The following is a 27,112-nucleotide window of genomic DNA, read 5'->3' as shown; positions in this document are numbered from 1 at the left end:
TCCAATTCTCGTTCCCTATTTGGCGGTCTATAATACACCCCTATAAGTGTTGCTAAACCTTTCTCATTTCTGAGTTCCACCCAAACAGCCTCCTTAATCGAGCCTTCTAGTCTGTCCTGCCAAAGCACTGCTGTGATATCCTCCCTGACAAGCAATGCAACACCCCCACCTCTTGCCCCTCCAATTCTATCACATCTGAAACAATGAAATCCTGGAATATTTAATTGCCAATCGCAACCCTCCTGCAACCATGTTTCACTGATCGCCACAACATCATACTTCCAGATGTCAATCCAGGCTCTAAGCTCATCCACCTTTCTTACAATGCTCCTAGCATTAAAATATACACATTTAAGGGACCCATCATTTCTTATTCTCAGTTTATTTCTTTTCCCTTCTTTCTCTCCTACATATTGAGTCTGAGTGTTTCCTTTTTCTGCCTCCTGCCTCACACACTGCCTATTAGCTATCTGTGTTTGAGTCCCTCCCCCCAACCGTACTAGTTTAAAGTCTCCGCAGTTATTTTAGCAAATCTCCCCGCCAGGATATTGGTTCCCCTCGGGTTCAGATGCAACCCGTCCTTTTTGTACAGGTCATACTTCCCCCAGAAGAGGTCCCAATGATCCAGAAACTTGAAACCCTGCTCCCTGCACCAGTTCCTCAGCCACGTATTTATCCTCCACCTCACTCCATTCCTATTCTCACTATCGCGTGGCACATGCAGTAAGCCTGAGATTATTACTTTGGAAGTCCTTTTTTTTAACTCTCTTCCTAGCCCCCTGAATTCTCCTTTCAGGACCTCTTCCCTTATCCTACCTATATTGTTGGTACCTATATGTACCACGACCTCTGGCTCCTCTCCCTCCCCTTTCAGGATATCCTGGACACGCTCAGACACATCCCGGACACCGGCACCAGGGAGGCAAACCACCATCCGGGTCTCCCGACTGCGTCCACAGAAACGCCTATCTGACCCCCTCACTATAGAGTCCCCTATTACTACTGCTCTCCTCTTCCTTTCCCTACCCTTCTGAGCCAGAGGCCCGGGCACCGTCGTTGCCCCCAGGTAGGCTGTCCCCCCCAACAGTACTTAAACAGGAGTACTTATTTCCAAGGGGTACAGCCACCGGGGTACTCCCTAGTCCCTGCCTCTGTTCCTTGCCCCCCCTAACAGTGACCCACTTGTCTACCTCCCGTGGTCTAGGAGTGACCACCTCTCTGTAACTCCTATCTATAACCTCCTCACTCTCCCTGATCAGACGGAGGTCATCAATCTGCCGCTCCAGGTTCCTAATACGGTCCCTTAGGAGCCCCATCTCGTCACACCTGGCGCAGATGTGGATGTCTGGAAGACTATCAGACTCCCAGATTCCCCACATCCGACACCCAGAACAAAAAACTGCCCTGGCAGTCATACTCTCCAAACAAAGCCCCGCGCTCGGTTACTAAACCTACCGCCCGGCCGCTACTCCAACCGCTCCAACCGCCCACCCAAAAGAACTGAGTGATCTCCTGGGAGAGGCGAAAAACCGGATAAAAAACCCATGCCAATTTGGGAAAAAATCCGGGAAATTCCTCTCCGACCCCAAGCTAGGCGATCGAAACTAGTCCGGGAGATCACACAGGTCTTACTCCTTACTATCTCCTTACAATCCCCACACAATCCCCACACACTACTTCCCAAGCAACACAGCTTGGTGCTGCTTGCTACTGCTGATTGCTGCTGCTGCTACTGCTGATTGCTGCTGCTGCTACTGCTGATTGCTGCTGCTACTACTGCTGATTGCTGCTGCTGCTACTGCTGATTGCTGCTGCTGCTACTGCTGATTGCTGCTGCTATGCTGATTGCTGCTGCTTAGTAAGGGTGTCAAGGGTTTCGGGGAGAAGATGGGACAATGGAGTTGAGAGGGAAAGATAAATCAGCCATGATTGAATGGCAGCATAGAATCGATGGGGCGGACGGCCCAATTCCATTTCTATGACTTATGAAACTAGTTAACAAGCTCAGGGAACCAAATCTCTGCACATCCCCCTTTAACTGGATCCTCAACATCCTCATCAACAGACCACAATCAGTACAAATTGGCAGCAACGCTTCTTGCTCAGGAACTGTCAGTATAGGAGAGAGCGCAGCTCAGCTCAGCTCAGCCCCCTGCTCTCCGCACCCTCGACCCATGACTGAGCGGCCAGACGCACTTCCAATTCCATCTTTAAATTCGCCGGCGACGCCACCGTTGTTGGATGAATTGGGGATGAGTGAGTCGGAGTCACCTGCCATTCCGCCACCCAGCAGACGTCTCCTTGTGCTCCCCACTCCTCTGCAACATGTTGGATTTCCATCTTCTCCTCGTTGTGTTGAAAGGTTAGTAACCTGAGTTAGTAATCTGTTCCTCCGCCGCTGCCCGACCTGCAGGGTATTTACCGCCGCCATCTACCTGTCTCTGTCTGTCTGCCCTCCCTCCTGCAGTGCCATGATACCTCTGCCAATCCCGTGACCCGCGGCTAGGCTCCGGGGCCGGATCTCCGGGGCCGGATGGGTTGACGACCGGGAGACAGCGGCGACGACGCCGCGGGGCCCGGGCACGAGTGGAGCCCGTTACCTGAGCGACGCTGAAGCCTCAGCGCATGCGGCCAAACCAGCAGGATGGCCGCGCGGTGACGTCCTGGGTTGGGCGGTGTGGCGTCACTCCTCTTGGTGGGACGGGGTGCGTTCGCCGCGACGTCTGTCCGCCCGGGGGGTGGGGACGTCAGCCCGCTGGGCGGAACGTGGCCTGGCGTCTGCGCTGTGACGTCATGCGCCGGGCGGATCAGTTCGATGACGCAACTCCTCTGCGTCATCACGCCCGACGCGCCGTTCTTCCTGGTTCCCCCCTCCGCCCGCTCGGAGCGCGTCCCTGCTGCAACTTCCTCAACCCCGGAACCCAGATAATCCTCGCGTTTGCTGCGATAGTATCACATTTTATAAAATAATTGCAAGCTAACTGAGACAGCAATGTCAAAACCGCCACCTAAACCAGCCAAGCCAGGTAAGGTGCCTGCGTTTAATTGCATTTGATTGTCATACATGGAGCAGCGAGTTCAGACCCAAGCCAAGGAGAACTTGTTAAACTCTGATGAAGTTTCCTTTTAAGGTGTCAGCGCTACTTGTATTAATCTATTTTATTCAATCACCGATGTCACATTATTCGCCATGTGTTTGGCAGGAAACGTATTGGTTGACATCCAGGCAAGGTTTTGTATTCATAAACCCCTTTTAACGTTGCAAAATGACCGAAATGGCTTTACTGGTGAATTGTCAGGCACATTTTGACATAGAAATATAAATCACTAATAAATTGGTCTCTTAAAGGTGGAAAGAGAGGTGCGGAGGATTCGCAAGAGAAATTCAGGACATCGGGCCTCGGTACTATGGCGTATCCGCTAATGGGGAAACAAATAAATAGTGGGACCGTGAGAAGATAAAGGTGTATGTAGTAGGCGCTCCCCATCTCACGGCTGGAAATCAAATCAAGTGAACCAGACCAATTAAATTCTTACTTGCTAAGGTCAACAACAACAATTGGACGACAAATTATCAGTTATTCCTGGTAAAGTAGACCATGATAATGCAAAAAAAAGGTAGAATAACCATTGTTTATTGGACGTAACCAAAGTCTGGAGTGGTTCCGTAGAGTTGAGGTGTTTGATATGATTGTGGTTAGGATTGTGTAGAGGGTTCATGAACTTGATGGTTGATAGGAACAAGTTGTTCTTGACCCTGGAAGTACCAGTTCTCAGGTTCCTATATCATCTTCCCAATGGTAGAAATGAGAAGAGAGTGTGTCCACGGTGGCGTAGGTCTTTGATGATATTAGCTGTCTTCTTGAGTCGGCGTTCACCATATGTCCATTTTGATGGTGGAGAGGTCTGTAAGCAATTGTAATTAATTTATTAGCCAAGTATGTAAAAATATACAAAGAATTTGATTTGCCATAGAGTCATACCAAAAAAGCACTGACACACAACTACATAAAAATTAACATAAACATCCACCACAGCGCACTGTGATGGAAGGCAATAACGTATCATCTTCTTCCCTCCTTTTCTCCCGCGATCGGAGCAGTTGAACCATCTGCAGTCGGGGCGATCGAAGTTCCCACAGCTGGCGATCGAAGCTCCCGTGTCGTGACGGTCGAAGCTTCTGTGGTTGGAGCTCCCGAAGTCGATCCCAAACCAAGGGACCGCGAGCTCCATGATGTTAAGTTCGCAGGCTCCCGAGGTTGGAGCTTCCGAGGTTGGAGCTCCCTAAGTCGATCCCCAGCAAAGGGACCGCCAGCTCCACGATGTTAGGCCCCAGTGGGAAGGAGATACAATACGGAAAAAGTCGCATCTCCGTCGAGGAAAGAGATAAACAATGTTTCCTCCACCCCCCCCACATAATACAAAATTAAAGATACACTAAAACATACATTTAACAACAGACTAAAAACAACAAAAGAAAAGGACGAGTCAGACTGTTGGCGAGGCTGCCATTGTACGGTGCCACCCGGTGGAATGATGGATCACTTTCAACAGCTTCCTTCATTTGTGAGCATTCAAATTATTGAACGAGACAGCAATGCAACCAGTCAGTATGCTCTCTACTGTGCGCCTGTGGAAGTCCACCAAAATAGTCGGGGCTTGCAGAATCTCCTTTCAACCTCGGAGGAAGTAGAAGTGTTGATGAGCTATCTTAATGATTGCATCATTTTGCTGGGGCCAGGACAGATCATCAAAGATGTGCACACTCAGGTACTTGAAGCCGTTTGCTCTCTCCACAGCCACCCCACCAATGAAGACAGGTACATTGTCCCTCACCTTTCCCTTTCTGAATTGAATAATCAGTTCCTTGATCTTAGAGTCAGAGTTGCCAAGTTGGCATATTGGACTAGTCCTGTGTGCCTGCATTTGGCCCATATCCCTCTAAACCCATCCACTCCAAATGCTTTTAAAAAATCATAAGTTTATCCACTTCTATAGGTTCCTTTAATAGCTCATTCCAGATACAGACTACCCTCTGAGTGAAAAAAATGTCCATGAAGTCCCTCTTAAATCACTCCATTCTCACCTTAATTCGATGCAGTCTTGTTTTTGAATACTCTACTCTGGCCGAAAAAAAACCAGGGAACATTCACCTTATCCATGCTTGCACACCTCAATAATATCAACCCTCGGCCTCCATGCACTAAAGAAATAAAACCTCAGCCTATCCAACCTATCTCTTTAACTCAAGCCTGCAAGCCCTGATAATATCCTAGGATATCGCTTTTGCATCCTTTTTAACTTAATGACAACCTTACTATCTACTCTTGCTAATCTTGTGAGCAATAGACAATAGGTGCAGGAGGAGGCCATTCGGCCCTTTGAGCCAGCACCGCCATTCAATGTGATCATGGCTGATCATTCTCAATCCGTACCCCGTTCCTGCCTTCTCCCCATACCCCCTGACACCGCTATCCTTAAGAGCTCTTTCTAGCTCTCTCTTGAATGCATTCAGAGAATTAGCCTCCACTGCCTTCTGAGGCAGAGAATTCCACAGATTCACAACTCTCGGACTGAAAACGTTTTTCCTCATCTCAGTTCTAAATGGCCTACCCCTTATTCGTAAACTGTGGCCCCTTGTTCTGGACTCCCCCAACATTGGGAACATGTTTCCTGCCTCTAACGTGTCCAACCCCTTAATAATCTTATACGTTTCGATAAGATCTCCTCTCATCCTTCTAAATTCCAGTGTATACAAGCCTAGTCGCTCCAGTCTTTCAACATATGATTGTTGTTCTGGCACTGCTCAACTGATCTCCATCTTGCACTTTAACTTGTTATTACCCTTTATTTGTCCAATAATGGTGGTAAAGTCAGAGAATTCAAAGATGGCATTGCAGCTGTGTCTGCCTCACCCACTTAGTTAGTCCAGCTCTCTGAAACTAGCAACACAAGGAGATAGCGGTAAAGAAGGCATGTAATATGTTTGTTTTCACTGGTTGGTGCATTGTGTATAATTAACAATGTCATGATACATCTTTCTAGGCCTTTAGCTTGGCCATATTTGGGGTATTGCATACAGTTCCTGTTGTCCCATTATAATAAGGATGAAGAAGCTTTGGGTGGAGGAGAGGTTTACCTGAATGCTGCCTGGAATAGAAGGTATGAGCGATAAAGAAGGTTGGTCAACCTGGCATTATATTTTTTGGCAGTCGAGAGGTTGAAGTGAGACCTGATGGAATTATATAAAATGATGAGGGGTGTAGACAGGGTAGACAGTCGGAACCTTTTCCTCCAGCGTGAAAATGTCAAAGACGAGAGGGCATAGCTTTCAGGTGAAAGGGCAAAATTTAAGGGCGATGTGTGAGGCAATCTTTTTACACAGAGGGTAATGGGCACCTGAAACATGCTGCCAGGGACAGATATGACTGTGGTGTTTAAGAGGTTTTAAGTTAGGCACATGGATATGGAGGGGTATGGATTATGTACAAACAGATGAGATTAATTTAGTTCGGCATCATGTTCAGTACAGACATTGTGTGTCAAAGGGCCTGTTCCTGTGCTGTACATTTCTATGTTTTATGTATCCGGTCATGAGTATAGAGTCGAGAAGGAGACTGAACATGCAGCGTTGAGGTGTCCCTTATACTGATGGTCATGGAGGAGGAGGTGTTGTTGCCAATTTGTACTGATTGAAGTCCGTTGAGGAAGTTAAAGATCCAGTTGCACTGGGATGAGCAGAGTCGCTGCTCCTTGAATTTGAATGCAAACGCAAGCCATGTTCACACCCGGCAGAAGATGCCAGCAGCCCTGCAGCAGCTGGCAAATCCATCCCGTTGGTCAACCAAACATATCATATCATCATATCATCATATCATATATATACAGCCGGAAACAGGCCTTTTCGGCCCTCCAAGTATATGTTTGTATGTAGGGGCTGCATATCACTCAGGTGTTTGTAAACCAACGACAACGGGTATCTCTGAAGGTTGGAGGGCCACAGAAAACCACTAAAATTGATTGGGATGTGGGGTGCTGCAAGCCTCTTGCGGCAGTGATGGGGTTTCCAATTGTTACAGACTCGCTAATCTCTATTTTCCAGCAAAACAAAAATATAACATAAATATGGGGAAATTTATAGGAGGCAACAGCCTCCTTCCTCTATGGTTCACCCTGAAAAATCATCAATAAACTCCAATACATCCAGAACTCCGCTGCCCGTCTACTCACCCACTCCCTGATCCGTGACCATATCACCCCCGTCCTTTACAAGCTCCACTGGCTCCCCATCCCCCAGAGAATCCAGTACAAAATCCTCCTCATGACCTACAAAGCCCTCCATAACCTGGCCCCATCCTACCTGACTGACCTCCTCCACAGACACACTCCAACCCGTAACCTCCGCTCTGCTGCTGCTAACCTCCTGTCCCCCCCATCCGGACCAAACTCAGATCCTGGGGGGACAGGGCTTTCTCCATTGCTGCTCCCACACTCTGGAACTCACTACCCCAAACCGTCAGAGACTCCTCCTCACTCACCACATTCAAAACATCACTGAAGTCTCACCTGTTCAGCACTGCCTTCAATCACTGACCGTCACCTCACCTTCTTTTTCCTTTTCTGTTCGTTTACTTATTTATCTATTTACTTTCTTTTCTATGTTTTAGTAAACCCTGTAAAGCGTCTTTGAGTGTTTAGAAAAGCGCTATATAAATGTAATGCATTATGATTGTTATTATTTTCCAGCAAAACAAAAATATAATATAAATATGGGGAAATTTCATAGTTTAAATTGTTTGTTTAATTCTCTGTGTAAGTAAGCCTGCGGCATGGTGGCGCAGCAGTAGAGTTGCTGTCTAACAGCGTTTGCAGCGCTGGAGACCTGGGTTCGGTCCCGACTACGTGTGCTGCCTATATGGAGTTTGTACGTTCTCCCCATGGCCGTGTGGGTTTCCTCCGAGATCTTCGGTTTCCTCCCAAACTCCAAAGACGTACAGGTTTGTAGGTTAATTGGCTTGGTATAAGTGTTAATTGTCCCGAGTGTGTGCAGGATAGTGTTTGTGAGCGGTGATCACTAATCAGTGAGGACTCGGTGGGCCGAAGGGCCTATTTCCGCACTGTATCTCTAAACTAAGCTAAGGGATATGAGCTCTACATTTGCAAATGGCAAATTCACTCCATGTATCAGTTTCACGGCTGTCATATTTGTTAATAAAATATTGAATATTTTCCAAACTTTGAGGTATATCACTCATTACCTTTTAATCCCAAGTTATGACCTCATGTCCACAAACAAAACAACTATGTACATTGAACGAGTCTGTAACAAGTTTTTTCAAACATTGGTTTTCATTTCTTTTGTGTGTGCACTACAATTATTTGTGGATTGTCACAGCAACCATAATTATGATGTTTTGTGTAAATCATGGAGTAATTTAACTCCATGATTTACATAAGTATTTGTTTATCACTTATGTTCTGTGTTACAACTGAAAGCTGCCTTTGCGTAATTTAATTTGGACGCTAATCAGATTTTGTGGGTTAAAAAAACACCAATATTTATGACTTCAACAAAAAATAAAATTTGATGCTATCTAAAACCACTTCTTGAATCATATAAAAAGCATTATTAGTCTATCAGCATTCCAGCCTGCCCCATCCTGTGGCCTCTGCTGGTTTACGCTGTTCCATTGACCACAGTTGAGTCCCTCGAAAGGAAGATCAGTGGCTTTCTCCGCAAGTGGCTTGGCCTTCCCCGCAGCCTCAACAATGCAGCACTGTTTGGGGCCAGTAACATCTTGCAGCTCCCATTCAGTGGCCTCACTGAAGAGTTTATGGTGGCACGGACAAGAGAAGCCCGACAGTACAGGGACTCCAAGGACCAGAAAGTGTCATCAGCTGGCATTGAGGTGAGAACAGGGAGGAGATGGAGGGCGGAGAAAGCAGTGGAGGTGGCAGAGTCACGCCTAAGGCAAAAGGCATTGGTGGGAGTCATGGCAACTGGCAGAGCGGGCTTGGGATACTTCCCTAAGACCCATGTTGGCAAGGCCCAGGGCAAGGAGAGACACCATCTCATCCAGGAAGAGGTCCAAGGAGGTGTGAAGGAAGAGCGTGTGAGCAGGAGGGTGGGGTTCAGGCAGCAGGGAGCGTGGACAAGGTGGGAGAGCGTACCGCAGCGCAGGATTACCTGATCAAACATCATGCAGGCAGACTTCCATGCGTCCGGTTCCTTGTCCAAGCTGTCTACGATGCCCTACCAAGCCCAGCAAACCTCCACGTCTGGGAGACACCTTCCTGCCCACTTTGCTCTGGAAGAGGATCATTAGAACATCTCCTCAGCAGCTGCCCAAAGTCCCTTGGGGAAGGTCGCTATCGGTGGCGCCATGACCAGGTGCTTAAGGTGGTTGCTGAGAGCATAGCAACTGCCATCAGTAACAGCAAACACCACCATGCCCCAAAGAAATCAATCACTTTTGTCAAAGCTGGGGAGAAGCCTCGATCACAACCAAAAACAAGGGCGGGCCTCCTCTACACGGCCACTGACTGGCAGCTGCATATCAATCTGGGCAAACAGCTGAAATTTCCACAGCACATCACAGCAACATCACTCCGGTCAGACATTGATCATCATCCCCGAAGTGGCAAAACAGCTGATCATTCTGGAGCATACAGTGCCCTGGGAAGAGCGTATTGAAGAAGCTAACGAGAGGAAACGCACAAAGTACCAGGAACTGGTGGAGATGTGCCAGGACAGAGGCTGGAAGACACGCTATGAACCCATAGAGGCTTTGCAGGACACTCACTCTGCAAAGTCCTCAACCAATTGGGCATTACGGGGCTGGCAAAGAAGAGGGCCATTCAATCCGCAAGCGAAGCCACAGAGAAAGCCACTAGATGGCTTTGGATTAAGAGGGCTGATCCGTGGGCGGTTGCTGCTGGGACGCAAGTTGGGGCCTGATCAACCCCAGCTGGGTCGCCTGGGCGAGGGTATCTGATGGCGTGAGACCCGAAACACCCGATGATCCCAGGTCACATCACCGAGGATGCGTCCCAGTGCATCCAGAAGATGTATCTTTCACATTAGTCACTTCTGAATCTACGCAAATCATTATATCTGGGATCAGCATCACCAGACAGTTCATGTATAGGTAACTCACTTGCTACAGTAGCTTATAGCTCAGGATCTAGATAAATAATGTATGGTGTTGGAAAATGACTTTAGAGGTGATTCCTTTCTCCTTCTGGAGGGACCATAGTGACCATTGTAATGAAATACACCCAGTTTAAAGCCAGCAAACTTGCTTGCTTCATTTAAATGAATAGGACGCTATTTTCTGTGGCGGCGGAAAAAGTCACGCACGTTTTGTGACTGAAATAGTTCATCTTATTAGTGTAATTTATCAGCTGCAAATAAAATTAGCACCTCATCAAATGCCACCACTATCATCCTTCTTTGTGGCTTGAAACCAGCTTCACTTACGTTGCATTTGTAGCTTGTAGACATGATATAAATAAAAGTGTGCTGCCCTACCAGAGTAATATAGAAACATAGAAAAATAGGTGCAGGAGTAGGTTCTTCGAGCCAGCACCGCCATTCAATATGATCATGGCTGATCATCCAAAATCAGTACTGCGTTCCTGCTTTTTCCCCATATCCCTTGATTCCTTTTGCCTTGAGCTAAATTTAACTCTCTCTTGAAAACATCCAGTGAATTGGCCTCCACTGCCTTGTGGCAGAGAATTCCACAGATTCACCATTCTCTGGGTGAAAAGCTGTTTCCTCATCTCAGTCCTAAATGGCCTACCCCTTAATGTGACCCCTGGTTCTGGACTCCCCCAACATCGGGAACTATTTTTCCTGCATCTCGCCTGTCCAATCTTTGAAGAACTTTATGTTTCTATAAGACTCCCTCTCATCCTTCTAAATTCCAGTGAATACAAGCCCAGTCGACCCATTCTTTCATCATATGTCAGTCCTGCCATTCTGGGAATTAACCTGGTGAACCTATGCTGCACTCCCTCAATAGCAATAATGTCATTCCTCAAATTAGGAGACCAAAATTGCACACAATACTCCAGGTGCTGTCTCACCAGGACCCTGTACAACTGCAGTAGGACCTCCTTGCTCCTAAACTCAAATCCTCTCACAATGAAGGCCAACATGCCATTAGCTTTCTTCACTGCCTGATGTATCTGCATGTTTACTTTCAGTGACTGATGTACAAGGACACCCAGACCTTGTTGTACTTCCCCGTTTCCTAATCTGCCACCATTCAGATAATAATCTGCCTTCCTGTTCTTGCCACCAAAGTGGATAACTTCACATTTATCCACATTATACTACATCTGCCATGCATCTGCCCATTCACCCAACCTCAACCTATCCAAGTCACCCTGCAGCCTCATAGCATCCTCCTCGCAGCTCACACTGCCACCCAGCAAACTTGGAGATGTCACATTTAATTCCCTCGTCTAAATCATTAATATATATTGTAAATAACTGGGGTCCCAGCACCGAGCCTTGCGGTACCCCACTAGTCACTGCCTGTCATTCTGAAAAGGACCCGTAAATTCCTACTCTTTGCTTCCTGTCTGCGATCCAGTTCTCTATCCATGTCAATACCATACCCCCAATACCATGTGCTCTAATTTTGCACACTAATCTCTTGTGTGGGACATTGTCAAAGGCATTTTGAAAGTCCAGATACACCACATCCACTGGCTCTCCTTTATCCATTCTACTTGTTACATCCTGAAAAAATTCCAGAAGATCAGTCAAGCATGATTTCCCCTTCATAAATCCATGCTGACTGATCCTGTCACTGTTTTCCAAATGCGCTGCTATAACATCTATAACGATCGACTCAAGCATCTTCCCCACTACCGATGTAAGGCTAACTGGTCTAAAATTCCCCGTTTTCTCTATCCTTCCTTTCATAAAAAGTCGAGTTACTCCAAAGCTAGTAAATTAAGCCAAATATCTCTCACTAAATGGTTATGTAATACTGTTTTGCCAGATGCTCTGGTTAAAGCACTGGATTGTTAACTTTTGTGCCCCTATTTCTTTGCCAGCAGTATCTCACGTGAAAAATGTCCTGAAGGTCGGAAACCTGCAGTGGAGATATTTTGGTATTTGGTACTATGAAGACGAGGGACGTTAATCTTGTAGATCTGCAACTCAGTGCTGATCTGTTATAGTACATCAATTAACTCATAAAATTTAACAATATCAGGAGTGACGTCTATTTAATAATGTACATTTAACATCGCGAAGAAGAAAAACCCAAAATATAGTTTACACCTGTATTTGCAACAGTATTAAACACTGAGCCACATACGGAATGTTACGACCGACAATAATAAACATGAAAAAAGGTTGGTGTGAGGTATGGCCTGGGAGGAAAAAAGAGGCTGAAAGGTGCAGAGGTTTAAGAAAGAGTATCCAGTGATCTCTGCTCTGGAGCTGAAGACACAACAGCAAATGGTTTAGTGCTGACAATTGTGAATATGCATTAAACCAAGGCCCGTGTGCTCTTTCAAGCTGATGTAAAAGATACGGCTCAAATTGAAGAAGTACAGCGGAGTTATTTTTGGTGCCGATCCAATATTTATCCTTCACTCAACTTCACTAAAATAGATAATTTGGTCATTGTTATGTTGCTGTTTTGGAAGCTTTGCAATGTGCAAATTCTATGACTGTCACTGTGCTTCGGGTGGATTAAAAAAAAAGTAAGAACTCAAAATAAATGTACATTTTAATTTCTTTTGCTCCAGATGAATGTTTGCAGCAAATACACATGTGTCAGCAAAGGAGAAATATGAAAACAGGGAGAGTATTTTTGATGAAATTTAGTGTTACAATTTAGATCCAGTTTTTATAGAAAGCCATTACTACTCTAAACTATGTCATGCTAAGGAAGATTGTGAAGAAATGAAGGAAACTGAGTTTATTAGTTTTCTTTTGCATTTCTATTTTGTTTGAATCATCATAATGATCCATGAAAGGAACTAAGACAAAATACTGTGTATTGTATTAATAGCAATTAGAGATGAGTACATCATGAGTGAAATGGAACTTGCAAAAGACTTGTGATTTTTAATTTGCTAAATATTCTGTTCATCTGTGATAAGGAGTGTGAATCCTGCATTTTAATCTATTTGATATTAAGAGGATTTTGCAGTGGTTTGTGTTTTTGTTAGCGATGGTAGGTACGATTAAACTTGAAACTGGTAACTCCGAAAGAGGGACACTATGACATTGAAGCTTTAGAAAAATTTGGTTAAGCTGCATTTTGAGTATTGTGTGTGGGTCTGGTCATCCCAGTACAGGATGGATGCTTGATTCTTTGGGGAGGGAAATGTTGCTTGGATTAGTGAGTATAAGCTATAAAGAGAGGTTGGACAAACTTGGATTATCCTCTGGAGCATCGAAGGCTGAGGGGACACCCTACAGAAGTACATAAAATTATGGGAGCCATCGGTAAGATAGACTATCAAAGCCTTTTTCCCAGGGTGGAAATGTCAAAGCCCAGAGGGCATAGCTTTTAGGTGAGAGGGGCAACGTTTAAAGGAGATGTGCTGGGCAAGTTTTTTTTAGCACAGAGTGGTGGGTGCCTGGAACATGCTGCCGTGGATAGTGGTGGAAGCATGTAAAATATTGATATTTAAGAGGCTTTCAGGTAGGCACATGGATATACAGAGAATGGCGTAATGTGGATCACGTACGTGCAGGCAGAAATTTGTTTAACTTGGTATCATGTTCGGCACAAACATTGTAGGTTGAACGGCCTGTTCCTCTGCTGTACTATTCTTTGTTTTATCATTACCAAATATTGCGTGAAGCTTTGGGTCTGGACCTTCTTCAACCCTTCTTCAGTCTGAAGAAGGGTCCCAACACAAAACATCACCCATCCTTTTTCCCCAGAGATGCTGCCTGACTGGCTGAGTTACTCCAGCACTTTGTGTCTATCTTTGGTATAAACTAGCTCTGCAGTTCCTTGTTTCTACATTACAAAATACTGACTAGGTCTTTGACACAGTTTTCAAAATTGTACTTTTTGGTCAATCATGATGGTTCATCGAGTTGCATGTTTTTCAAATGCACACCCACCATTTACAGATGATTTTCATTTAGTGCTTAACACAGCATGAAAAATAATTTGTGGAAGCTGACTGGGGCTTCAACAGCAGAATAGTTTAATCCTCACCAGAGAATTTAGCGAAGGATCAAGGATGAGCATTTGTGTTTTTCTCTTATTTTTCTCTTGAAGTTAAAATGAATCTGTAATAAGGCAACTGGAGTCGGCAGATTCTACCAACATAATATATGAGAAACAATGGACCCAGAACATGTGGTCAGCAGTGAACCACTCAACTACAAAAAAAGATTGCATTTATCTTGTCCATTACCAAGGGCAAATATTTGGTGAGTGCCTGTTCCAAGCTTGATGACAGAGCCCTGTGCAGTAGCTCGATTTCTTGATTATTTTCAATTTCTTGAATAGTACGGGTGTCAGGTTATGGGGAGAAGGCAGGAGAATGGGGTTAGGAGGGAGAGTTAGATCAGGCATGTTTGAATGGTGGAGTAGACCTGTTGGGCGAATGACCTAATTCTGCTCCTATCACATGAGCACGGCCTTCCATTGCTAAATTTGGTCATGTTAGGATAAAACGATGTTCTATTCATGAAACAGTGAGAAAAATCTGCTGACTAAGACTGCAACCAGCCGTCGAAACACTGACACAAAGTACTGGAGTAACTCAGCGGGACAGGCAGCATCTTTGGAGAACATGGTTTGTTGACATTTCAGGTCAGGTCTGAAGAAGGTCACAATCTGATACGTCAGCCAACCACTTTCTCCAGAGCCACTCCTTGACCCGCTGAATTATTCCAGCATTTTGTGTCTTCCTTTAGACTAAACCAGCATCTGCAGTTCCTTGTTATTACAGACAAACCTTGATGGTATTTTATATGTCTATAAGAAAGTAGGAGCAGGGGTAACACCTCCAGCCATTCAACATCATCACGAGTTGATCAGCCTCATCTCTTCTGCTATATAACTCCCCAGAGCCTTCAATCCCCTACCTCCCTAAAGTAAGATATATGTTGGTCCATTGCAGTGCTTGACTTAAATGCTTTTATTGTCCCATTAAAGATCAAAATCCCATTGCTGGGGATATGTTATGAATAGTCACTTGTTAAAAAATCAAAGTATGGTATTGAGTTTGATGTTGTGCAACAAAGATTTCTAATGAGTTCACAGATGCAAGATCTGATGAGAGGAGTGATTGTTAACACTGAACTGAAGATGATCTATTGTGGTCATGTCAATTTATAACAATCAACCACAAAGAATGAAAATTGCATGTTCAGTACAATTACCAAACAATTCGTAATTAAATCCCAGCGGCCACTTTCCTGGCAAAACAAAATCCAGCAGATTGAGTGCATCATTGCTGGCAGTGAGAAGAGAGCCATCCAGATGCTCCAGGCAATTGAGAGGTCCACAGCATTTAAATAGAGTGTTTCAACGGGAATAGCTACGAGAACATAGAACAGGACAGCATAGGAATGGTCCCTTCAACCCACAATGTATGTGCTGAACATGATGCCGAGCTGAACTGATCTCATCTGCCTGCACATGATCCATATCTCTTTATTCTCTGCACTTCCATGTGCCTATCCAAAAGCCTCATTAATGCAACTATTGTATCTGCCTCCACCACCACCCCTGGCAATGTGTTCCAGGCCCCCACCACCCTCTGTGTTTCAAAAAAACTTACCCTGCACATCTCCATTAAACTTTCCCCCTCTCGCCTTATAGCTATGCATTCTAATGTTGGACATTTCCACCCTGAAAAAAAGGTTCTGACTGTCTATCCTATCTGTGCCTCATAATTTTATATATTTCTATTGTCTCCCCTCAACCTCTGACATTCCAGAGAAAACAATTTGCGTTTATCCAATCTCTCCCTGTAGCTGAAACCCTCTAATCCAGGCAGCATTCTGGTAAACCTCCTCAGCACCCTGTCCAAAGCTTCCACATATTGACTGTAATGGGCTGACCAGAACTGCATGCAATATTCCAAATGCAGCCTAACCAAAGTCCTATAGAGCTGCATCATGACTATTGTACTCAATGCCCCTGACAATGAAGGTAAGCATACCATAAGCCTTCTTTACCACCCTATCTACTTGTGTTATCACCTTTCATGAGCTTTGAACTTGGACTCCAAGATCCCTCTGCACATCAATGCTGTTAAGGGTCTTGCCATTAACTGTATACTCTCTCCTTTATGTTCAATCTCCCAAAGTGTACCTCATACTTGCTTGGGTTAAATTCCATCTCCCATTTTCCACAATTTATGCAGCTGATCAATGTTCCACTGTATCTTCTGAGAAATAAAGGCATATCTTTCCCTTGCTCTTGGTTGGCCTGAGAATTTGTGATTATCTGCTATTTGAATTGCTGCACTTCTGACGATGATTGTAATGGAGGATGGACCTGGCAACAAAAGTGAAGTTGTAATCAGATTCATGAAAAATTCATTAAGAGGAGGAAAGAAAAGAAAGTCTTGGAAAAATAGTTGTGGTTTTCTTAGAAAAATTTAGTGAGTACTTTAAATTGTGAAAGAATCAGAATAAGGAGCGGTAGAAACACCGAACTGCATATTCTGTTTAAAAGAAAAAAAGACATAAATTGCTAGAGTAACTTAACGGGTCAGGCACATCTGTTGAGAACATGGATAGGCGAAGTTTGTGTTGGAACCCTTCTTCAGAATAAGTAGAGGAACTTTTTTCATTGAATCACCATCTGTGAATAAGGAGATGGAGATGCAGAATCCTAAATAGGACATTTATGGCAGAGTGGGAAGAAAATCTTCCAACAGTGAATTATAAAGTTGAAAGCACGATAAAAGTTAGCGACATTAGCTTTTGAGAATAGGTTAAAGAATATTCGAGTTAAAGGGGAGGGAGGGAGGGGGGAGTGAGGGAGGAGGGAGTGAGGAAGGAGGATAAGGGGGGTTGAGGGGGATGTAGTGGGAGGGAGGAGGGAGAGGGAGGGGAGGAGGGAGAGGGGAGGGGCATGTGGGAGAGGGAGGGAGGGGGAGGAGGGATGATAAGGGGGTTGAGGGGGATGTAGTGGGGGGGAGGGGGGGTGGTGGTGGGGGAGGAGAAGGAGGGAGGGAGGGGAGGGGAAGGAGGCAGAGAGGGAGGAGAGGGGAGGGGGAGTGGGGAAGGGGAGTGGGGGGAGGGGGAGTAGAGGGTGCTGCACCAATGCAGGTTTGGGCCAATCGGGTCCACTTGGTCTAGTTAACTCTAAAAGTGCTTTTAACCTCATAATATACTGTTGAAAGATTTGTCCTACATCCTGCCATAAATGTCCTAGAAAAGATACTGTTTCTCTGTCACCTTGCTCACACTAAGTACGCAGATGCATAGATATTAGTGTTTTTTTCAATTCAAATTCAGTACTACAGCTGTTATATTGTCTAGTCTCATTGCGCTTTCTGTATTTCAAAGTTCCCAACCATTTCTTAGAGTGAATCAAATTGTCTGGAATCTTTAGTAGGAGGGTGGTGAATCTGTGGAATTCTTTGCCACAGAAGGTTGTCGATAACAAGTCAATTAATATTTTTAAGGCAGAGAAAGATAGATTTTTGATTAGCACAGATGTCTGAGGTTATGGGGAGAAGGCAGGAGAATGGGGTTAGGAGTGAGAGATAGATCAGCCATGATTGAATGGCGGAGTAGACTTGATGGGCCGAATGGCCTAATTCTACTCCCAGCACGTATGACCTTATGTCCTTGTGAATCTGGCTTCTGCAGTGGTGAAGATGTCAGGGGGAAGCAAAAATAAGTCATGTTCATGGCACTTCTGCTTAAACATGGCCATGAATGCTTCTGCTTTTTGTTAAAGCACTCGCTTTCTGGGCCTCCAGCATTGAAGTTGGGAATGTTTGGTTTAGTTTATTGATGCAGTGTGAAAGCAAGCCCTTCAGCCTACCGAGTCCACGCCAACGGGCGATCACCCATACACAAATTCTATCCTACACACGAGGGAACATTTAAAGAAGCCAATTAACCTACAAATCTGTAGGTCTTTTGAGTGTGGGAGGAAGTCAGAGAAAACCCACGTAGTCACAGGGAGAACATACAAACTCCATACAGACAGCACCCGTAGTCAGGATTGAACCCGGGTCTCTGGCGCTGTAAGGCAGCAACTCTTCTGCTGTGCCACTGTGCCGCCCCTAAATGTTATGGAGTTGAATGTTCTTGACACCTCCTATTTGTTTAATTGTTGAACACCATTCGGGACACGATAGGAGTCCAGAGCTCCAATCAATTGTGTGATCATTTAACTCTTTTCATTGTACAATGTTGTTTTGTTGTTTAGCTTCACTTGGCTGGCACCTAATCATTTTATTTACACTCACCTGATGCTCCTCCCAGTTTGCACTTCAGCACTCTCAGCAGCCAATTACTCCAGCACTCCAGTAAAACTGGTCATTGGCCGTCAAGAAGAAATCTTTACAGTGGCTGTAGTCAAATTTCACGTAAAGAAAGGTGGTTGTAGGCATTGGATAATTGTCCCAGCCCCTCAGAGAGAGTTCCTCAGGACAGTGTCATGGACGATATTTGGCTGCTTCATGAGACCGACTGTGTTTGTTCAGGAAGATGACTTGCTTCTACATACCCAAGGGAATTTAGAGAAGGACAATCAATGCTGGACTTGCCACTAATGCCCAGATCCTAAAATATTTACAAAAAACATTATATTGATGCCCTACTTGGGGATTTTTAAACAGTTGTTTAGTATACTTCAAATTTGAGCTGCACAAGTTGAGCCAAGCTGATGTTTCATGAGGAAGATTAAACAGGTAATGTTAGAAAAGGGTAAGAAAATAACTGCAGATGCTGGTACAAATCGAAGGTATTTATTCACAAAATGCTGGAGTAACTCAGCAGGTCAGGCAGCACCTCAGGAGAGAAGGAATGGGTGACGTTTCGGGTCGAGACCCATCTTCAGACTGATGTCAGTGGGACAAAGGAAGGATATAGGTGGAGACAGGAAGATAGAGGGAGAACTGGGAAGGGGGAGGGGAAGAGAGGGACAGAGGAACTATCTAAAGTTGGAGAAGTCAATGTTCATACCGCTGGGCTGCAAGCTGCCCAAGCGGAATATGAGGTGCAGTTCCTCCAATTTCCGGTGGGCCTCACTATGGCACTGGAGGAGGCCCATGACAGAAAGGTCAGACTGGGAGTGTGAGGGGGAGTTGAAGTGCTCAGCCACTGGGAGATCAGGTTGGTTAAGGCGGACTGAGCGAAGGTGTTGAGAGAAACGATCGCCGAGCCTGCGTTTGGTTTCGCCGATGTAACGAAGTTGACATCTAGAGCAACTGCCTGACTGCTTAGTATCCCCAGCATTTTCTATTTTTACTCCCAAATTCCAAGCTGGGCAAATTAGTAAATATTTTTTTACGGTTTGTAAAATCATTTTAGCTTTAGCAGGATATTTATTGTTCAACCTGGAACAATATTGTTGACATCAAAAATCATTGGGATAGATTAGCTTCATGAGATATGATACTAAAATTCCCATTTGTCTTTGAGCAATTATAAATGTTGGCAGCAACAAAAGTATTAATGTGAGACACAAATTATCTGGATCCTGAAATGGCCATTCTCCCTTTATCTCTGCCAAAATTTTGATTAAAGTTACAAGACCAAGAAGTATTGAGGAATCGAGTCACTCAGTAAAAGGTTTCAAAGGCCTTTCATTGTCACATGTACCAATTAAGTGATATGCGAATTACCGTACAGCCATATGAAAAAAAAGCAACATGACACACAATTACATAAAAGTTAACATAAACATCCACCATAGCGGATTCCCCACATTCCTCACTGTGATGGAAGGCAAAAATGTCCAAACTTCTTCCTCTTTATTTCCCCCTTGGGGTGGTGTTGGAGGCAGTAATAGCATTTGAGGTTTTTAGATTGGCATGTGGATGTGCAAATATAGCGAGAAATGGATCGTGTACAAGAGTCAAGAATGTTTTATTGTCATATGTCCCATAGTGGAACAATGAGATCAGTTTAACGGCATCATGTTCAGCCAAACATTGTTGGGTTGTTCCTATTTGTACCATTCTATAAATCCCTTTCAAAGGCTAGATTTGTAGAGAGATACATAATGGAAATAGGCCCTTCGGTCCATTGAGTCAGCATTCACCATCAACTGCCCACTTATATTAAACCTACATTAATCTAGCATTCATATTATTACCCCCAGATTTAATCACTCACCTACACATGAGGCACATTATACAGTAGCCAATTTACCTTCCATCCCATACATATTTGGAATGTGGGAGGAAACTGGAGCACTGGGAGGAAACCTCTGTGGCAAGGGAGAGAACGTACAAACTCACACAGACTGCCCTTGGGTCAGGATTGAACCTGTGTCCCTTCCGCTTCAAGGCAGTAGCTCTGCTAGCGATGACACTTAACTGCCTTGGAAGGGATTAGTAGTGACCCAGAAAGACGGCGAGCTGGATCACGAGCGGAATTTGGACTGCCAGCATCTAACACATGAATTCTTCACAGAGCAACTCCAAAGAATAATAAACAGATCAACTGAAAAAAAGGCAGAATATGGAAGAAAAAGTAGGAAAATAATTATGACAGGAAGCCAAGTATTTGAAGTAAAATTGACGACGTCTCCAATCTCCAGGAAACTGAGAACAATGACACAAAAGGCAAAGTTCGTCAATCCCGGGAAAACAGAGTTGGAGCAGCAGCCAAGGCATCTCACCTCTGGGAATTATGGAACAACACTGTGAAGGCCGGGAGCAGTGTTGAGAAAACTGCAGATGCAGATTTGCAGATACTGTAATCTGGAACTACAAATAAAATATTGTGGGAAAACTACAGGCCAGTCAGCGACTAAGGAAGGAAACGGACAGACGATGTCTCAGGTTGAACCCTTTAGTCTGAAGCTTCCTGACACGCTAAGCTCTTCCAGCAGTTTGTTTCTTTGGAGGAATAAAGAACCCCACCTCTAGGAATTCTGGAACAGTAAGCAAAACTGGAGGAAGCTTCAACGGTCAAATTTGTCCTGCCTTAACAACATCTGCTTCTCTCTCTCATCATTCAAATCAGATCAAGACTCGGTCTGCACCCTGGACAAATGCAGCCATACTTGCACACTGTGAGCATGCTGGATAAAGAAACTAATCACTGTATTTTATCATTAAAAATTGGTTTTACATTTTTGTTTCCCTTATCCCTAACCAGTCTAAAGAAGGGTCTCGACCCGAAACATCACCCATTCCTTCTATCTAGTGATGCTGCCTGTCCTGCTGAGTTATTCCAGCATTTTGTGTCTATCTGTGATGTATTGCAACATTCATTTACTTTGCCAAGGTCAAAGCTGACCTGCTATTTTACTGCACCTCAACAGCAATTAAACATGGGAGAAAAAAGCCACAAAATGCTGAGTAACTCAGCGGGTCAGGCAGCATCTCTGGAGAACATGATAGGTGATGTTTTGGGTTGGGCCCCTTCCAGCACTTTGAGTCTATTTTTTTAAAATAAACTAGTATCTGCAGTTCCTTTTATCTCTAACTATTTACAGTAGTTAGAGTGGTGTCCCACAAACATTCAATATTTTTGGGAGGCAACCCATTAGTTTCAGAATTATGCGGCAGGAAAACTACCATCAATTAAACCAGAGAAGAGATTGTGGAGTTTTGTTTTGTTGCAACTGTATGAAAACAACTCCATTCTGTCCCGAAGATAGATACAAAATGCCGGAGTAACTCAGCGAGAGAGGCAGCATCTCTGGAGAGAAGGAATGGGTGACGTTTTGGGTCGAGACCCTTGTTCAGACTGAGTCAGGGGAGGGGAAGATACGGAGATAAGGAAGTGTAAGGTGTGAGAATGAGACTTCAGAGAGGGTGGAGATCAAGGAAAATGTAGAATATATCATTGTTACCTTGGAGAAGGTAACAACAAAGCAAACAGGGATAAAATGTAATCGGGGACAGTCAGACTGGTCGGAGAACTGGGATGGGGAGGGATGGAGAGCGAGGGAAAGCAAGAGTTACTTGAAGTTAGAGAAGTCAATAGTCATACCGCTGGCTGAAAGCTGCCCAAGTGAAATATGAGGTGCTGTTCTGCCAATTTGTGCTGGGCCTCACTCTGACGATGGAGGAGGCCCAGGACATTCTGGCCCATCAGTTTCACTGTAAGGAATGAAAATGTTGGCCATTTTACTGAAGCTTCCACTGCTGTTGACAAAAGCCTTTATTGAGGCTGCATTGCAGTCAATGCATCAGATTTAATGCCACACCCAAAGCCTAGATTGCAGCAATGAAATGTGCAAATTTGTGCAATGTGTGCAGCAATCCTGCAGATGCATTGGTCCATTGCAGATTAGATTTTCTTTCATGACCAAAAGATTCATATCATCAGACCTCAGTAATGAGAGGTTGAAAATGTCTGCAAAAACCAGCCAGTTGGTTTGCACAGGTTTTAAGAACTCAACCGGGTATACCATCAGGTCCAGACGCTTTCCGAGGGTTCACCCCCCTGAAGGATCTTCTGGAGTTGGCCCCTGACTGTGACTGTAAGGCACATCAGTGTTCTCCCTATCAAAGTGTGCACAGAACGCATTGAGCTCGTCAGGGAGTGATGCTTCGCTGTCGCTTGAGCTGCCTCCTGGTTTCGCCTTCTAGGAGGTGATGACATTCAAGCCCTGCCACAGATGCTGAACATCCGCTTCCTCCAGCTTTGAGCGGAAGTCCCTTTTTGCCTTTTTGATGGCTTTGTCAAGGTCGTATCTGGACTTCTTATCGACCTCTGCGTCACCAGACCTGAATGCCCGGGATCTGGTCCTCAGAAGAATGCAGATCTCCTGGTTCATCCAAGGCTTCTGGTTAGGAAACACTCAGAAGGTTTTTGTAGGAACATGGTCCTTCACACATTTCCTTATGAAGGCTGTAATGACTGTGGCGGATTCATTCAGGTCCATGGCCGAATCTTTAAACATTGCCCAGTCTACTGACTCCATGCATTCCCGTAGTTGTTCCTCTGCCTCCCCTGACCAGCTCTGTGTAGTCCCCATTCCTGGGGGTGAAATCTTAGTTGTTGCCTGTTTGCAGCAAGAAGCAGCACCGCTGAATGGTCGGATTTCCCGAAGTGAGGGCGAGGGATGGAGCGATAGGCATCTCTGATGGTTGTGTAGCAGTAGTCAAGGGTGTTTAATCCTCTGGTGCTGCAGGAGACATGGTGGTAGTACGGGAGAGATCTTTTCAGGTTGGCTTTGTTGAAGTCCCCGGCTATGGTGGTAAAGGTTTCGGGGTATGCTGACTGGCGCTTGTTGACCACGGCGTGCAGCTCCTCCAGTGCTAGACGGACATCTGCCTGGGGTGGGATGTAGACCACAGTCAGGATGATGGAGGTGAATTCCCACGGGAGGTAGAACATAGAAACATAGAAAATAAGTACAGGAGGAGGGCATTCGGCCCTTCGAGCCAGCACCGCTATTCATTGTGATCATAGCTGATCGTCCCCAATCAATAACCCGTGCCTGCCTTCTCCCCATATCCCTTGATTCCACTAGCCCCTAGAGCTCTATCTAACTCTCTCTTAAATCCATCCAGTGATTTGGCTTCCACTGCCCTCTGTGGCAGAGAATTCCACAAATTCACAACTCTCTGGGTGAAAAAGTTTTTTTCTCACCTCAGTTTTAAATGGTCTCCCCTTTATTCTAAGACTGTGGCTCCTGGTTCTGGACTCGCCCAACATTGGGAACATTTTTCCTGCATCTAGCTTGTCCAGTCCTTTTATAATTTAATATGTTTCTATAAGATCCCCTCTCATCCTTCTAAACTCCAGTGAATACAAGCCCAGTCTTTTCAATCTTTCCTTATATGTCAGTCACGCCATCCCAGGGATCAACCTCGTGAACCTACGCTGCACTGCCTCAATTACAAGGACGTCCTTCCTCAAATTAGGAGACCAAAACTGTACACAATACTCCAGATGTGGTCTTACCAGGGCCCTATACAACTGCAGAAGAACCTCTTTACTCCTATACTGAAATCCTCGTGTTATAAAGGCCATTAGCTTTCTTCACTGCCTGCTGTACGTGCACGCCAACTTTCAATGACTGGTGTACAAGGACACCAAGGTCTCGCTGCACCTCCCCCTTACCTAACCAAACTCCATTGAGATAATAATCTGCCTCGTTTCTCCGCCAAAGTAGATAACCTCACATTTATCTATATTATACTGCATCTGCCACGAGTCTGCAAACTCACTCAACCTGTCCAGGTCACCCTGCAACCTCCTAACATCCTCTTCACAGTTTACACCGCCACCCAGCTTTGTGTCATCCGCAAACTTGCTAGTGTTGCTTCTAATTCCCTCTTCCAAATCATTAATATATATGGTAAACAGTTGAGGCCCCAACACCGAGCCTTGCAGCACTCCACTCGTCATTGCCTGCCATTCTGAAAAGGACCCGTTTACTCCTACTCTTTGTTTCCTGTCTGCCAACCAATTTTCTATCCATGTCAACTCCATGTGCTCTAATTTTAGTCACCAATCTCCCGTGCGGGACCTCATCAAAGGCTTTCTGGAAGTCTAGATACACTACATCCACTGGCTCCCTTCATCCATTTTACTTGTCACGTCCTCACAAAATTCCAGAAGATTAGTCAAGCATGATTTCCCTTTCATAAATCCATGCTGACTTGAGGAGATGAGAAAGGATTTAAAAGGAGTGAAATGGAAATTGTTGTTTTATGAAAAGGATATAATAGAGAAATGGAGGATATTTAAAGGTGAAATTTTGAGAGTACAGAGTCTTTATGTCCCTGTTGGGTGGAAAGGAAAGAATAATAATTTGAAAGAGCCGTGGTTTTCCAGGGAAATTGGACACTTGGTTTGGAAAAAGAGGGAGATATACAATAAATATAAGCGGCAGGGAGTAAATGAGGTTCTTGAGGAATATAAAGAATGTAAAAGGAATCTTAAAAAGGAAATCAGAAAAGCGAAAAAAAGATATGAGGCTGCTTTGGCAAGTAATGTAAAAGTAAACCCCAAGGGGTTCTACAGATATGTCAATAGCAAAAGGATAGTGAGGGATAAAATTGGTCCATTAGAGAGTCAGAGTGGACAGCTATGTGCTGAGCCGGAAGAAATGGGGGAGATATTAAACAATTTCTTTTCTTCGGTATTTACCGAGGAGAAGGATATTGAATTATGTGAGGTAAGCGAAACAAGTAGAGTAGTGATGGAAATTAGGAGGATTAAAGAAGAGGAGGTACGGACACTTTTGAAGAATATAAAAGTGGATAAGTCTCCAGGTCCTGATAGGATATTCCCTAGGACATTGAGGGAAGTTAGTGCAGAATTAGCAGGGGCTATGACGGAAATATTTCAAACGTCATTAGAAACAGGGATGGTGCCGGAAGATTGGCGCATTGCGCATGTTGTGCCTTTGTTTAAAAAAGGTTCTAAAAGTAAACCTAGCAATTATAGACCTATTAGTTTGACGTCTGTGGTGGGAAAATTAATGGAAAAGATACTTGGGGACAATATATATAATTATTTGGATAATCAAGGCCTGATTAGAAACAGTCAACATGGATTTGTGCCTGGAAGGTCATGTTTGACTAATCTTCTTGAATTTTTTGAAGAGGTTACCAGGGAAATTGATAAGGGCAAGGCTGTGGATGTTGTCTATATGGACTTCAGTAAGGCATTTGACAAGGTTCCACATGGAAGGTTGATTAAGAAGGTTAAATCGTTGGGTATTAATAGTGAGGTTGCAAGATGGATTCAACAATGGCTGAATAGGAGATACCAGAGGGTAACGGTTGACAATTGTATGTCAGGTTGGAGGCCAGTGTCTAGTGGAGTGCCCCAAGGATCTGTGTTGGGTCCACTGTTGTTTGTCATTTACATTAATGATCTGGATGATGGTGTGGCAAATTGGATTAGTAAATATGCAGATGATACTAAGATAGGTGGAGTAGTTGATAGTGAGGTAGATTTTCAAAGTCTACAGAGAGACTTGGGCCTTTTGGAAGGGTGGGCTGAAAGATGGCAGATGGAGTTTAATGCTGATAAGTGTGAGGTGCTGCATTTTGGTAGGACAAATCAAAATAGGACGTACAGGGTAAATGGTAGGGAATTGAGGAATGCAGTGGAACAGAGGGATCTGGGAATAACTGTGCATTGTTCCCTGAAGGTGGAATCTCATGTGGATAGGGTGGTGAAGAAGGCGTTTGGTATGCTTGCCTTTATAAATCAGAGCATCGAGTATAGAAGTTGGGATGTAATGTTGAAATTGTACAGGGCATTGGTGAGGCCGAATCTGGAGTATGGTGTGCAGTTCTGGTCGCCAAATTATAGGAAGGATGTCGACAAAATGGAGAGGGTACAGAGGAGATTTACTAGAATGTTGCCTGGGTTTCAGCACTTAGGCTACAGAGAGAGGTTGAACAGGTTGGGTCTTTATTCTTTGGAGCGTAGAAGGTTGAGGGGGGACTTGATAGAGGTTTTTAAAATTTTGAGAGGGACGGACAGAGTTGACGTGGGTAGGCTTTTCCCTTTGAGAGTGGGGAAGATTCCAACAAGGGGACATAGCTTCAGAATTGAGGGACAAAGGTTTAGGGGTAACATGAGGGGGAACTTCTTTACTCAGAGGGTTGTGGCTGTATGGAATGGGCTTCCGGTGGAAGTGGTGGAGGCTGGCTCGATTTTATTATTTAAGAGTAAATTGGATAGGTATATGGATAGGAGGGGATTGGAGGGTTATGGTCTGAGTGCAGGTAGATGAGACTAGGTCAGGGAGAATGGTCGGCGTGGACTGGTAGGGCCGGACAGGCCTGTTTCCATGCTGTAGTTGTTATATTGTTATATTGTTAAACGCACCCTTATTACCTCTTTAATAATTGACTCCAGCATCTTTCCCACCACTGAAGTCAGGCTAACTGGTTTGTAATTCCCCGTTTTCTCTCTCGCTACTTTCTTGAAAAGTGGGATAACATTAGCTATCCTTCAATCCACAGGAACTGATCCTGAATCTATTAA

The 27,112-nt window shown here is 44.7% G+C and overlaps 2 protein-coding genes across 10 annotated transcripts in view; one reads left to right on the top strand and one right to left on the bottom strand.

The window, feature by feature from the left end:
• LOC144592039 (nicotinamide riboside kinase 1-like) overlaps positions 1-2,734 on the bottom strand; it is a 36,170-nt gene extending 33,436 nt beyond the window's left edge. For 4 of the 9 annotated variants that reach the window (XM_078396260.1, XM_078396258.1, XM_078396251.1 and 1 more), the window contains exon 1: positions 2,272-2,591. The gene's annotated coding sequence lies outside the window, so the exon portion shown is untranslated. The other 5 variants (XM_078396259.1, XM_078396255.1, XM_078396253.1 and 2 more) reach the window with 4 other exon arrangements.
• Positions 2,735-2,854: 120 nt separating this feature from the next.
• Positions 2,855-27,112, top strand: part of ostf1 (osteoclast stimulating factor 1) — a 74,751-nt gene continuing 50,493 nt past the window's right edge. The window contains exon 1 of the mRNA XM_078396993.1: positions 2,855-3,026. Within this exon, the coding sequence (XP_078253119.1) occupies positions 2,993-3,026 (34 nt within the window). The 5' untranslated portion in view covers positions 2,855-2,992. The remainder of the gene's footprint in view (positions 3,027-27,112) is intronic.

This window comes from Rhinoraja longicauda, chromosome 3, assembly GCF_053455715.1.
Source record: "Rhinoraja longicauda isolate Sanriku21f chromosome 3, sRhiLon1.1, whole genome shotgun sequence".
In the NCBI taxonomy this organism is placed as follows: Eukaryota; Metazoa; Chordata; class Chondrichthyes; order Rajiformes; family Arhynchobatidae; genus Rhinoraja; species Rhinoraja longicauda.
The sequence above is the reverse complement of the archived record's forward strand: the minus strand, read 5'-3'. Positions and strand labels throughout refer to the sequence as shown.